A 14,491-nucleotide genomic window follows, 5' to 3' on the forward strand; every position below is an offset into this window, starting at 1 on the left:
TCTAACGGTCCTACATATTCCCCCATAGGCTTTCTGCTTCTTTTGACCTGAAAAAATGTATTACTGTGAGGTTTTTTTTCTTCTGTGGCAAGTTTCTCTTCATATTCTCTTATTTCTTTATTAATGGTTTGTATGTAACTTGCCAGTGCTTATGTTTCTTCTTATTTTCTTCATTTGGATCCTTTTCTCATTTTTCAGCCAGAATTTCTAACATTTAACTCTAAAGCCAAGCCTTGTGCAAATCCTGTATTTTTTTGATGTATGGTTGCAGGTGAGGTCTTCCACAAGTGTGTGTGTATGTGGGGGGGGGGGGGGGGGGGGTGTTTTTCCATACAGCTAGCCTGAGGGAGCTCGGATTGCAGCCTCCTTCCTTTGCAAGCGGGAGCAGCTTCCTGAATGACGTTTAGACCTCAGCTGTGGGCTTGCATAGTAGTGTGACGCAAGTACCTGAGGGTTACTCTGGGCACATTTTGGAGGGGGCCAGGACCCGACTTAACTACCTTTTGTCAAAAAACAAAAGTGACATTTAGCGGTACCTTGCAAACGTGCAGGTTGTGGATATAAATGTGGGAAGAACGGCCCTCTTGGGCAACCTTCTGAAGTAACTCCAGTCTCTGAATCTTTTCCAGAGCAGACCGGTTGCCTTCCTTCATTGCTAATTCTTAAAGGAAAGTCCTGTCAGTTTAAAGGGATCTCCGTTTGCTGGTAATCTAATCTAACAGGATTACCTGAGAACAAGGATTTCATTCTCATTTGGAAGGACTCTCTCAAGTCTTTTCTTTTATTTTAGTAGTTTGAGGGAGCTTGGAGAGTAATTGTGCTCCCTTTCAACTTCCAACTTTAGATTACCTGGTGGCATAGCAAGCGGAGGTCAGGAGATCCACTGGATATTTCTCAGTCAAGATTTGCAGTCCACTTAGTGTCTAGTGCCTACAATTGGATCTTTATTGGGAGCCTGTGCACTCGTTGTCCTTAAGGACTGGCCTTCACTCGTCTGACTCTAATGGAGAGCAGAGCTTCCTTTGATCCTTGAGCATGGTGATTTTTCTTTCTCCTTGGACCTAATCTTGATGAGGGAACCAACCATGGAGAAGATCTGAGAACCTGCGAAAACTTCCCTTTTTATCCAGCCATTCAGGCTGCGATTTAAGCACAGCAAGCTTCTTTCCAACCAGGTCTACACTTAGTTTTCTGACCCGAGTAATGAGTAACAGCTAAGTTAATCTGCCTGAAGGGGGGATGACTAAGATCCAGTGGTTTTCATAGTGAATGGAGAAATATACCATAGCTTGTTTTTCTTATTATATATTTCCAACTAGAATGACGTTAAAATTTTTAAAAATCCCTATTACTTTTAAGCATGCTTTTATATTTTAAATGAAAATTTTGAATATGAAAATTTGATAGCCTGTTTAAAATAATAAGGGCTAAATAGTCAGCCACCAGCAGCCAGCTGACATTATGCCCGGATGTTCAATGATAGACCATGTCTGGTCACCTGCATTGACTAGATGGGTTTGTGCAGCCAGCTGTCCCTTATCCCTTAACCATCTAAGCAAAACCAGATAAAGATAGGACTGAGTTTTATATGTAGTCCAGTTTATCCAGTTGACGAGTAGTTAAGTGCTGAATATCGGCACTTAACAACATAATTGGTGACTCAGCCCTTGGACTGCCCTCAGAATCTCTATTTCTTTGGAGGTTAGAGCTGATTATTCAGCAGCACTAAGGCCCAGATGATCAAAAGCCCTGCGCTGTTCCAAACAGCACCTTAAAAATAGTGCCGGGACAGCGCAGGGCTTTTCTGCATCGATGATCAAAGATAATGCATGCAAATCTAAGCAGCGCTATTATCTTTGATTATCATGTTTAAAGTGTGGGAGAATTGTGCCGAGCATGTGCTCAGCACAATCCTCCCGCACTTGTTTGACAGGTCTGGGCTGTCAAACGCCCAAACCTGTCAAACAGCATGCCGAACAACGAGGCCGCCGCGCAAACAGTCTCCCACCCTCCCACCCGGGGGGGGAGGGGGGGCTGGAGGTCCGGTGGGTCTCCAGCATCCCCACCCCGCCGAACCCAATCCTTAAGTGGCCGACTCCCAAAAAACGCTGTCCTACCCTCCCACCCACCAACGGGGGGGGGGGGGGGGGGGGCTGGAGGATTGGTGGTTCTCCAGCCCTCGAAACCCCCAGAAATCGTTGATTGGCTGCCTCCGGCCAAAGGATCTCCCACTGTGATCCATCCTCCAGCCCACCCCAAATCCTCCCCCCAGCGTTGTCCTTAGATTCCCTGGTGGCCCGTGGTGTCGTGACACCCCCCCCCCCTCCCGGCCCCCCTACCTTTTGTTGGAGGAGGGACGCAGCCTGCCTGCCTCCCTCCTCTTCCAGCCCCCCCGTTCACGTTTGCCTTGGGGGGGAAGGGGGGCCTGCCAGCATGCAACTGCATGCTGGACAGGGCTCACCATTCCTCCCCAATGATCCGCAAAATCTAACGCCAGCTCGGAGCTGGCGTTGATTTTGCTGCGGTCAGTGACCCAATCTTTGGCGCGCTGGTCGCTGATCATTGGGGATGAATGTGTTAAGCGCCGATTAGCATGCATTTGCAAGCTAATTGCGCTAGAAGCCCTGTTTAGCATGCATTTGCATGCTACTTGCGCTGAGAGCCCTCGAGTGTGCTGTTTCAGGCGCTCGAGGGCTCTGATCATGGGTCGGCTGCAAACTCTGGCACTAGTATGGCGTTAACAGCCTCTAGCGCCAGAGTTTGCTTTTGATCATGAGGGCCTAACTGGTTAATTACCACTGAATATCAGCGGGTAGCCCCACCCAAGCAATTTAACAGGGCAGAAGCCTCTCCTGCCCAGTTAAATCGCTTTGAATATCATAATGTTTGCTTTATGGAGCATTCATGTGCTACCCTGCAGTAAGTAAGTAATGCTGTGCAGTCAGCCTGATGGTTATAGTCTGGAGCCACATAGCAGAGTGCACAGCATTAGCCACTTAGGATAGCACATAAATGTTCATAATGTTTGTTTTATGGATATTTCATTATTTTGAATGGGGTATTGGTTTTCATATTCAAAAATGTTTGAAAAATATAACATGTTTAAAAGTAATATTTTAAAAAATCACTTCTATATTTCTATAAATGCATTCTACTCTAGGGGAGAAGAAGTAATAGTAGATGACATGGACGGGCAGACTGGTTAGGCCATATGGTCTTTATCTGCCTTCATTTTTCTATGTTTTAGGTTTCATTCTAGCTAAAACAAATCACGTCAAAACAATGTGACTAGAGAATTTACTATAAAATACACAAGTATGCCTTTGTTCATGTTTTTCTTTTTATATTAGTGAAGTTTTATAGCATCATGCATGTTTTATGTGTGTCACTGATGTTCTGTATATATCTATATACACATCTATACTCGCTTATGTTTTTGTAGATACCCCTGATGCTGGCATTTGCTGAAATGTAGCCACTTCGTGTCTTTGTGATCCAATAAATCCTTGAAAAAGTATACTGATTGTATTGAATCATTGTCAGGTGTTCTTCCACCTGACTGTTTTTTGTTTGTGCATCTACAGTGTGTCATCTAGCAGCCTTTTTTTTTTTTTTTTTTGCTGATAGAAGTGAGAGAGTCCTTCAGGGCATTGATACAATTCTGGGTGGCAGAAGACATCCTAGCACATAGAGTGCGGTTTCACTTCTCATGGTCCATTCCTAGGCAGCAGATGCACAGATTTTGGATGTAGGAGAGAAATTGTGTACCTAAATCGAGGGCATTTTTTGGAACTGTACTTTTTACCTGATATCACAATGAAAAGGGGGAGAGAGGTCTTTATTTTCTCCTCTGTTCCTCGATTAAAAAAAAAAAAAAAGAGAAGGAAAAAGAAAACACATCTGCTACTGAACAAAATTAGCTGGCTAGGAATGCAAAGTCCTGTCTGAATGGCATGAGCAGAACATAAGAATAGGTGTACTAGGTCAGACCAATGGTCCATCTAGTCCAGTATCCTGCTTCCAACAGTGGCCAATCTAGGTCACAAGTACCTGGCAAAAGGAATAGTGTAAGTAAGAGGAGGAGCAGAGGGGACTGTACAGGAAGGCAAGCACATGCTTAGAAAGTATAAAGTTTTCTGGGCTTTAAAGGAGCACTTCATAATCAGCACCATCATGGATGACACCACTAGCTGGGCAATCACTTGTCCACAGGGAATGCTGGTGATGGTGGAGGAGGGGGAGCCATGCTTTGATTTATTTTGTACTGGACTTGGGAAGATGTAAAGGGGCCCTCATAACTTTTACTTGAAAGAGGATCAAAGGACATTTCTTCCTCATACTGAGAATGCTACTATTTACTCTATTACCCTTCAACACTTCTTACTGATCATCCATACTACCCCCACCCCCAGTTTGTGTTTTTTCATTTCATGCCATCTTTGTTTTTCTTGCCTTTGTTGCAGGCTTCAGGAAAGACCCTGAATTTAAATGATGAGTCTCAACATGGCCTGCTTATGCAGCTCCTCAAACTCACACACAACTGCCTCAATTTTGACTTCATCGGCACCTCTACGGACGAGTCTTCGGATGACCTCTGCACTGTGCAGATTCCCACTAGCTGGAGATCAGGTAGTAATGGATGATGAAAATTATGTACAAATGCTGAAAAGATAGAGAATCAATATGAGGGTACTGGAGATCCAAGCCAGGTGGGTTCTGTAAACAACATGTACGTTTTCTTTCTGCTGATTTGGGGATGATTGCATTCCTGCTCTCATAGCTGGGCCTCCAGAATTACCATCGGATAACATAGGAAATATACTTACAAGGAGAACCTTTAGGCTTTCCATTTAATAGATAGGTGAAGTCCTGGGAGATTTCTGGAGGGATTTGGTGGGGGAGGAGTCAAGAGTTTCCTTGTATTCCATTGGGCTGTAGCCTGTTATAAATGTTTATTCAGAGGTAGAAAGAGATTTTTTCCTGTTCTATGTCCCTTCCCAATTTATCTAGCAGTCACTTGCAGGTACAGTGTTCAGTCAGGGCTTCTTAAAGAACCCTGCAGTCATGGGCTGTAAATTCAGCTACTTGGTGTCAGCATTGGATACTGACTGAGACAGGGTCTTAGCAATTGTGGGGCTCTGTGCAGGCCAGTTCAGTGGGCCCTGCGCCCACCACCATAAGCCATAATTTATCAGTTTAAAAGGCGGTTTAGACCTCACTTCACGCCACCCCATACCTTGATATGCATCCATCACGTTTCAGTAGAGAGTGGCAGACAGCGGCAGAAATTTTCATATCCCGTCAGCTGGTGAGCCCAGAGCCTCCTCACTCATGCATCCCGCCCTTGCGGAAGCAGGACGTGACATCAAAAGGGGGCGGGACGCAGCAACTGGGCTCAGCAGCTGACATGATATGAAAATCACTGGCTGATGCTATCTAATGAAATGTGTATGCATATTAAGGTACAGAGCAGGGAGGTGTTTCCAGACAGGAGAGAGACGTGCCAGAGATGCGTGGCCCCCAGGAGCGCGAGGCCCTGTGTGACCGCCCCCATCATCCCTGCCTAAGACCGACCCTGGATTTATCCCCTTCTCCCTGTCGGCAGCATCTCCTTCCAGTCTGGGGAGCAGGAGACCTGGCCTAGAAATCAAATGCAAGACCTCTGCATTAGCCATGGACTGGCCCAAGCAGATGAAACGTTCTCTAAGATCAGATTTTTCTCCATTCTGCTATATAAAATAAATCTGGAAACTCTGAAGAAACCAAACCTCTCACCTTCCCAGTAGTGTATGTACTGAAATAAATTACTCTTCCTGCCTGTGGGCATCAACCATACCTCTTTGTCAATACAGTGGTAAAATATGAGATTCCTCAAGTTCTAGTCCTTTCTCTGTCACTCTAATTTTGCCCCTAAGCCACCTATCCTGCCTTCATATCACTCCCAGTTGTGCTTTGTGTGAAATGGAATTGCTGAGAGCATTTTGTTGAGTCCTACACATTTCATGGGAGCCTTAGGATTCATTTGCAGTGTTCATTACCAGTAGTCAGCTTACTGGGCATGGAGGTTTAGCTGTACCCTGCAGGTAATGTAATCAGGTCCCAGGCAAAGGCACTGATGTCTGTCTGCTTCAGAGGCGACATCTATCAGTAGTAGGCCAACACTGTTTTGTTTCTGTCATTCAGCAGGCTTTGTTTCCATTCATTTTTTCATACATGATGAGGAAAGGAGAAGGTACTGAGTCAAATTAATCTGTAACTTTAAATAAAATACATGCAATAGAAATCTAAAGTAAGGAGTTGGGAGTGTATCCTGTGCTGTAATTGTGTGTCCCTCTTGCTTAATGAAATTTAATGTTTATGTTTAGAAGTGTTATATGGAAGTTTAATACAGCGCTGCTGGTTTCAGTGAAATAATGCTGAGTTGGCTGTATTAAAGTCTCTCTTCCTTTTTCAGCATTCCTGGATTCCTCAACACTGCAGCTTTTTTTTGACCTCTATCATTCCATCCCTCCTTCCTTTTCACCTCTGGTGAGTTTCGAGTATGTTGTAAGTGTCCTATAACACAACTGGATTCCCAAACTCCTTTCTAATATTGTAAAAGACATGTTACTCGTGAGAGTTGGTGCTTGTCGTTCTTCAGACATGTTGATCTCAGTGATTGACCACATGGATTCTGAGAATCGTTACTAAAGAGCTTTACATGGCATTATGGACTTCTCCCTCGCTGTTAGCAGCAGGGAGAAAGTGTATGGAGAGTCTTAAACTGATTTCTATAGCCACTGTGGGAGATGGTGGGGGAGACCTGCTACTTGTAGTACTATCATGTTATCGGATGCCAAAAAGTAAATGAAGCAGATTAATTTACAGTGTTTCTGAGCATTACTGAGAAGCTGACATGGCTCACTGCAGCTGATCATAGTAGCACAGAATAAATGCACAGAAAAGCTTTGATACCCATAGTGAACTGTGACTGAACCTTCTGGACTAAGAATAAAACTGTGGCTTTGAATGTAGCTTGGTTGTTGGTCTGAAAATATCAAAATTCTTGCTCTTTAAAATCTAGCTCAGGAGTAGATCCGGGCAAGTGCAATTGAACATCACATGCTTTGGAAGTACTTCAAAACCACAAAGACTGCTCAGGGAAGCTTTAAAATAATTTATTAAAAGTGTAATCAAACTTAGTTCCTTTATCTCTGTGGTCCCTTCCAGGTCTTATCGTGCTTGGTTCAGATAGCATCAGTACGCCGGTCCCTTTTTAACAATGCTGAGAGAGCTAAGTTCTTGTCGCATCTTGTGGATGGTGTAAAACGAATACTGGAAAACCCACAGGTGAGGATGTTGTAAGCCCAGAAAAATTGTGTGGAAAGAGTTAATCACGGATATTGAGTGGGTGAAGATGTTTACTATATAACTACATATACATTAGTGATCAAATATATTGTACAACATAGTAAGTCTTTGTGGAGTGTGTCTGCATGCAATTATTTGAGTTGTCAAGTGTCCTTTGACTTGCAGGAGCATCCTGCACAGTATTATGAAACTAGAGGCATGCCATAGGTCACCTGTGCACGTCTTATAGCAGAAATGTCATTACTGGCAAATTGTCTTATGTAGCCTGATTTTTGGATTGAATTGCCTCAGTAATTCAGGTACAATTGGTAGGGCCATGGCCCAAGAGGGCGTACAACCAGAGTTTTTATAGGGAAGGCAGTGAAGGGTGAAGTGACTTGCAAAGTGGAAATAGTATGGATTTCAAACTTGGCTTCCATGGTTCTCAGCCTGCTGCTCTAACCACAAGGCTACTTCTGCTGTCATTGATTTTTAAGGACTCTCTGGCATCCATAGAGATCCTAGTACCAGGTTTGTGGCAAATGAAATACTTATTTTCTTTTCTTTAGAGTCTGTCTGATCCAAACAACTATCATGAGTTCTGCCGGTTACTGGCTCGGCTGAAAAGCAATTACCAGCTAGGAGAACTGGTGAAGGTGGAAAATTATCCTGAGGTGATCAGATTGATAGCCAACTTTACAGTGACCAGCCTTCAGGTAACAGCCCTCAGCTCCTTGGGGGGGGGGGGGGGGGGGGTCTTATATGTCTTTTTGGTAGCAGTAGGTGCACAGCCCAGTATTGAGGCGTGGGAGCAGCAGTTGCAGATTGCTACGTTTTTCCTATACCTGTGGGTTGATGCATGTATAAGGAATTTGGAAGCCATTGAATAGTTCTCACCAACCCACTTAATCATGAAAGCTCACCTTATACAACTATCCTAATCACGCCCTTCCTTCTTCCCCCTTCCCTTCCTTGATCGCTACACATTACTAACTGTATCTGATATCCTGATATGACAATGTCAATAAATCTATGTAAGCCACATTGAGCCTGCAAATAGGTGGGGGAATGTGGGATACAAATGCAATAAATAAATAATTTAGCTAGTTGGTCAGACCACCCCTGGTGAGGCCACCCATCATGTATTGTGTGCAGTTCTGGTTGCTGCATCTTAAAATAGATACAGTGGAATTAGGGTACAGAGAAGGGTGACCAAAACGATAAAGGGGATGAAACTCCTTCTCATAGGAAGAAAGGCTAAATAGGTTAGGGCTTTTCAACTTGTAGAAGAGATGGCTGAGGAGAGATATGATAGAGGTCTATAAAATCTTGAGTGGAGTACAACAGGTAACTGTGAATCAATTGTTTACTCTTTCAAAAAGTACAGAGACTAGGGGACACTCTTGCATAATAATACATTTAAAACATAGAATATGAACATATATCTTATATATATATATATATATATATATATATAGATATAGATAGATATGTGTGTGTATGTATATATGAAACGCATTGACACAGGATGTGGTAAAAGCAGTTAGCATAACTGTGTTTAAAAAAAAATGGTTTTGATAAATTGCTGGAGGTAAAGTCCATAAAATGTTATTAAGGTAGACTTGGGCAAAGTCACTGCTTATGCCTGGGGATAGGTAGCATGGAATCTTACTACTTTCTGGGATTCTGCTAGGTACTTGTAACCTGGATTGGCCACTGTTAGAAACAGGATACTAGGCTAGATGGACTTTTTGGTCTGACCCAATGTGGCAGCTCTTATTTGTTTTAGTTTAATTTTGGTATTTTTACATGTGTACACCATTGCTTTGCCAAAGAAAAAGAACCACACCGAAAATAGTATACTGTTTTCTTGTTTTTAATTATTTCCCTCCCTGCAGCACTGGGAATTTGCCCCAAATAGTGTGCATTACCTACTGAGTCTCTGGCAGCGGCTTGCAGCCTCCGTACCATATGTGAAAGCTACAGAGCCGCACATGCTAGAAACATACACACCGGAAGTCACAAAAGCATACATCACATCCCGGCTAGAATCTGTACACATCATTCTCAGGTATGGGAGAGGTGGGGCAGCTAGAGTGAAATATATCCTGTTTATAGAACAGGAATGTGGATTTAAAAATTTTAGTATGTGGCCAGCTCTGCAAAGTGTTTGCTCTTAGCCTTCATTGGTCTGTAGATTGTTTTAGTGCCTGATTTGGCATAAGCAAGAGAACGTATGTAGTGGTGGTGACACAGAGGAGTGCAGTGGGGGAGGGTGGTGGTGCTATAGACATCTCTGGTGAATTGGGGACAAAAACATCAGAGTTGGCTTTTGTTTTGAATGGTTTTGACTATTATTTCCCACTCTGTGTAGGGATGGCCTGGAAGACCCCTTGGATGACACAGGTTTGGTCCAGCAACAGTTAGATCAGCTGTCTACCATTGGCCGCTGTGAGTACGAGAAGACTTGTGCCCTCCTGGTGCAGCTTTTTGATCAGTCAGCCCAGTCATACCAGGAGTTGTTACAGACAGCCAGCTCTAGTGCAATGGACATTGCTGTACAAGAAGGTGAGCACAGTGAAAACACTGCCACCACCCCCACTCCACCCTGTACCACACACACAAAATAAGAATAGGAGCGTGTTAGAGCATCCCATAGGAGAACTGTTTGATGGAAATTAGTCAGGCTTTTGGTATTTATGATTGTTGGCATCTTGAGTCTAGTAAGGTGGCATCCTTGTGTTTAATGAACTCACTATACATGCAGGTCGCTTGACGTGGTTGGTGTACATCATTGGAGCAGTGATTGGTGGCAGAGTTTCATTTGCAAGCACAGATGAGCAGGACGCAATGGATGGTGAACTTGTCTGTCGGTAAGGACGTAAGAGGCTGTTGCCAGAGGATTTTTATGCCGTTGTCCAACCTTAACACTTCTATCCTTTGTACATCATGTCGCTTCATCCCCACTATATGGGTCTCTTGCCACTGCCTCCTGCCCCAGTAAACCCAGAACAAACAGTCCCATTCCCACACTGCATCTTATGATGCCCCTTCTCTGCACCCCATTCCCTGCAGACCTATAACTCCTCCTCTCAGTACTTGCTGGTGGACTTGTTGTTTCTCTTCCCCTCAGAGTTTTGCAGCTGATGAACCTGACGGACTCTCGTCTAGCCCAGGCAGGGAATGAAAAACTGGAACTTGCCATGCTGAGCTTCTTTGAACAGTTCCGCAAGATTTACATTGGAGACCAGGTGCAGAAATCATCCAAGGTAATCCTTTCTCTGGAGGCTTTCTGTCCGCTGCCTCTATTGTGGGCCCCTCTCTCAGAAGCCAGCCCGCATTCTCTAGGCTATGTGTTGCTTCCTCCACATTGAGGCTCCTTGCCCCAGCAAGCAAATTCAACAAAACAGGATGCAATGAGGAGGCAATAAATTTAGTTTGTAGTGTTTTTTTTCTTACAGCTTGTTGTAATCTTTAATTTATAGGCAGACGTTTGTTCAGTCCCCTGTAGTAAGATGCTATTGCTTAGCAGAATTATAGCTTATACTGCTGTTTTACTCTATTCAGAGCATCAGGATGCCAGACTAGTAAGAAGGAAACGGAGAAACAGATATTGTTCTACCTGGGCAGTGAAAATCCCCACTTATATCTCTGAAAGCAAGGGTTGCATGATTATGCGCACATATTGAAACCTGGAGTGTGGTGGATGTTTTTTTTTCTATATTCTACTCTATGTAAAGGTTTGTGTTAGACCATGAAGTCAGTGATCTGTCAGCCTCCCTTACTTACCTGTGATCAGCTCACTGAGAATGAAGGGAGAGTCATAATGTATATGCTTCAGGGGCGACACCTTCCTACAGTAAGCAAATGCTTGTTTTGCCTTTACAGCAGCTTTGTTTCCATTCATTGGAATAAGAAGTTCTGAGTAAAATGCATCTGTAACAATGTCTGCTTCAGACTACAGTTATCCTGAGATAATAACATGCCCAATACTTTTTTTTTTCTTTCCAGCTGTATCGTCGCCTTTCTGAGGTTCTGGGCTTGAATGATGAGACCATGGTCCTAAGCGTTTTCATAGGAAAAATGTACGTAAGGGCATGGATTGTTGTCATAATCTCTCTGGGGAAGGAACGATGAGGTTCTCTCTGGGGAGAGAGTGATGGGCTCGGGAGGGCACTCTATCTACATGGTGCCCCTGAGGAGGGGGAGATAGAATATGGGCAAGATAACAATATACCCAGGTCCAGGAAAAACAAGCTGACTCAGTCCTGGTTTTACCCCAGTGCATGCAGAGAGAGGGCGGGCGTTCTGATTTCCTTATTGTATTCCTTGAGAAAAGCAGAACTACATCTCGTGGCATGCAGTGGGTAAAATAGGTATGGCTTAGATTGTTGTCCTAGACATGGAGTTTATATATTCATGATAAATATGGGGGGACTGTTATTGTTTGGGTAGAAAGTGGTGAATACTCAGCAGCAGTTTATGCATTTCTCTTGCCAGCATCACCAACCTGAAGTACTGGGGTCGATGTGAACCCATCACCTCCAAGACACTACAGTTGCTGAATGACCTGTCTATTGGATATCCTTTGCCAAGTTTATGACCTGTACAGGGACCCAGAACTGGGTCAGTCTTCCTGTAGTACTGCTTTACACCATATGAGAGGGATCTAGCTATTACGTGTGGCAGGAATTTTGGAGTCTAATGAACCAAACACTTCCTAAACTGCAGTGTCGTAACAAAAATGATATTTTCTTATAAACCTAATTGTCACGCCAAAGCAAGCATGCATTTGCTATTCTTCTGGTGTAAGCATGGTCAGAGTTGCATTTTCTGCTTTCTCCTTAACAAGCAGGATGAATTGTATGCACACATGGGTGATTAGAATCTGACTGTATTGACAGACCAACTCCCTTAGCATTCAGAAAAATCTAAATGGCTTTCTCAACATCTGCAGGAATTTTCACACAGTCACTACTCAAAGTCCCTTCAAAGATGTTTTAGTCAAAAAAGTAGTTCTGCTCTTGTGTTTCTTTTGTTTTGCTATTTTTTCTCCCCCCCCCCCCCCCCCCCCCCCCCCCCCAACTGTCTGGTCCACTCTGTGCTCCCTTCTATTCCAAATTTGGTTTGAATTTAGCTAGCAAACTGTTCACTGTGGTTGACTCAGCAGGTTTAAAAATGCCCTTGTTGGAAGGAAGATGTCGATCAGCTTGCACAGCATTTGCTTATAAGTGCCTGGGACAAGGCCATGATTATCCAAATTATCCTCATTGCATAAAGGTGTACTGAGAGAATGAGACTTCAAGGCCTATAAAATGGAGACCATGCCATTGACACCATCCATATTGGGAGAAAGGAGGAGAGAGGAGTGACTGAACAGGGATGCAGGCCCGTACCCGACCAGCTGATGAGGCAAGCAGAAGCTGTCCCACTCCTAGGAGTGAATCTTCCTTGAAGCAAAATGATTTGCACCATTGAGAGCATTCATCAAAGCAAGTTAGATTCCACAAGACTGTAGGGATCTTCAGTGTAAAATCAGATTCAGTGGCACAGATGATAGTACAGAAAGAACCCTTAAAGCAAATCTTACCATCTATAACCACAGCACAGATTGGCTCATTGGCACAAATTCTAGGGTTGGTGCTATCACCATCGGCATACAACAATGTTCTCTGCACCAAACGTTTTATAATATACAATGCTTATCTTGGTCCCAGAAGCTGATGAGTTCTTCTTTTGTGGCCCACCAAAAAACCCCAGCTCCACCTGGGATCAACATGGAGCATTTCTTATAATTTAAGAAAAACTTGTTTTGTGACATGCCAGTCTCCTCTCCGACCAGTGAGACCAGTACAAGAGTTTCTTCAAGATGATTTTTGCTAGCCAAGCATTGTTTCTCATGCCAAGAGATCTTGAGATGCCAAAATCCATTTCCTTGCTTTCTGCAAAACCATCTTTATCTATTCCACAACAATAAAAGCAATGAAGAGTCATTAAACTACAAAAGCAGGTACATCGGAGGTCTTGAAACCGTCTAGAATTTTCTATTACCTGAAAGTCAGGAACCATCTTCTGTTGTGAGCTTGCAATATAGGTAGCCAGTTGAGACAGGGTGGTTGGCCAAGGGTTCCATCTTTGGGGGCATACCTGGTAGCTTGGGTCCCTGCCTCACCCCGATATACCCCTTCTCCCAGTTTGTGTCATGACTATCTGTGGCTGCTGAGCTTTTTCTTCCTCACAAAAAAAAAAAAGAAAAAAAGGCAGAGTTAGACCAGCTTTTCAGCCGCTTAAAAAAAAAAAAAAAAAAGTTAGCCCTGTTTGTACCTGAGCAACAGCCTTCTGTTGAGGAGCCTGGGTTTGATGTCTGACAGTCTAACTGCTGGGAGTTCTCGCTGTGACTGGAGCACCACGCTATCTTCAGTGGTGAGTTGAATGGCGTGCATACCATTTGTTCAGTGCCGCTGATGTGATCTCGGCCCCTGTTGTGCTGTGTCAGCACGGGCAGCTGCTGCTCCTGAGGTGCTGATATTGCTGCTCTAGCAGGGGTGTCCAATGCTGCTTTGGGGCCTGTGCTGAGGGGACTGCAGGGACTGGAGGCTCTGGAGAGTTTTTCTTGCCTGAATTCATGCTTTTTATGCACTGGGCCTATGTGCTAAAACATGCTCTCCTTCAGCCACTCTTGGCACCAGGTTTGGCTAATTTCCTAAAAGAAGAGTTCATAAGCCGTTACTAAGATGAACTGTGGAAAATCCACTGCTTATTTCTAGGATAAGCAGCATAAAGTTTTTACTTTTTTGGGATCTGCCAGGTACTCGTGACCTGGACTGGCCACTGTTGGATACTGGGCTTGATGGACGTTTGGTCTGTCCCAGTTTGGTTATGTTGTAAATCACCTCACTTCACCCTTTAGACACTTCCATTAGCTGTAATGAAGTAATTGACATCCACTACTAGGGGAATGATGCAGGGGAACTGAAAGAAATCTCAGTGAACCTGAAAGACGTACTGAGCCAAATCGACACATTGAAGAGCAGTAGATCACCTGTACCAGATGGCATGCTACCAAGAATACTGAAAGAACTCAAACATTAGTAATCTGTAACCTGTCATTAAAATTGTCCATAGTACTTGAAGATTGGAGGGTGGCCAACACCGATTTGTA

General features: G+C 43.8%; 1 protein-coding gene across 3 annotated transcripts in view; it reads left to right on the plus strand.

Moving 5' to 3' along the window:
• XPO7 (exportin 7) overlaps positions 1–14,491 on the plus strand; it is an 84,241-nt gene that overhangs the window by 41,211 nt on the left and 28,539 nt on the right. For 2 of the 3 annotated variants that reach the window (XM_030201976.1, XM_030201977.1), the window contains exons 7-16: positions 4,464–4,629; positions 6,455–6,528; positions 7,210–7,329; positions 7,899–8,045; positions 9,228–9,400; positions 9,704–9,897; positions 10,097–10,202; positions 10,463–10,598; positions 11,341–11,414; positions 11,830–11,910. In XM_030201976.1, coding sequence (XP_030057836.1) covers positions 4,464–4,629; positions 6,455–6,528; positions 7,210–7,329; positions 7,899–8,045; positions 9,228–9,400; positions 9,704–9,897; positions 10,097–10,202; positions 10,463–10,598; positions 11,341–11,414; positions 11,830–11,910 — 1,271 coding nt within the window. The remainder of the gene's footprint in view (positions 1–4,463; positions 4,630–6,454; positions 6,529–7,209; positions 7,330–7,898; positions 8,046–9,227; positions 9,401–9,703; positions 9,898–10,096; positions 10,203–10,462; positions 10,599–11,340; positions 11,415–11,829; positions 11,911–14,491) is intronic. The other variant, XM_030201978.1, reaches the window with a different exon arrangement.

This window comes from Microcaecilia unicolor, chromosome 4 (genome assembly GCF_901765095.1).
Source record: "Microcaecilia unicolor chromosome 4, aMicUni1.1, whole genome shotgun sequence".
NCBI classification, from domain to species: domain Eukaryota; kingdom Metazoa; phylum Chordata; class Amphibia; order Gymnophiona; family Siphonopidae; genus Microcaecilia; species Microcaecilia unicolor.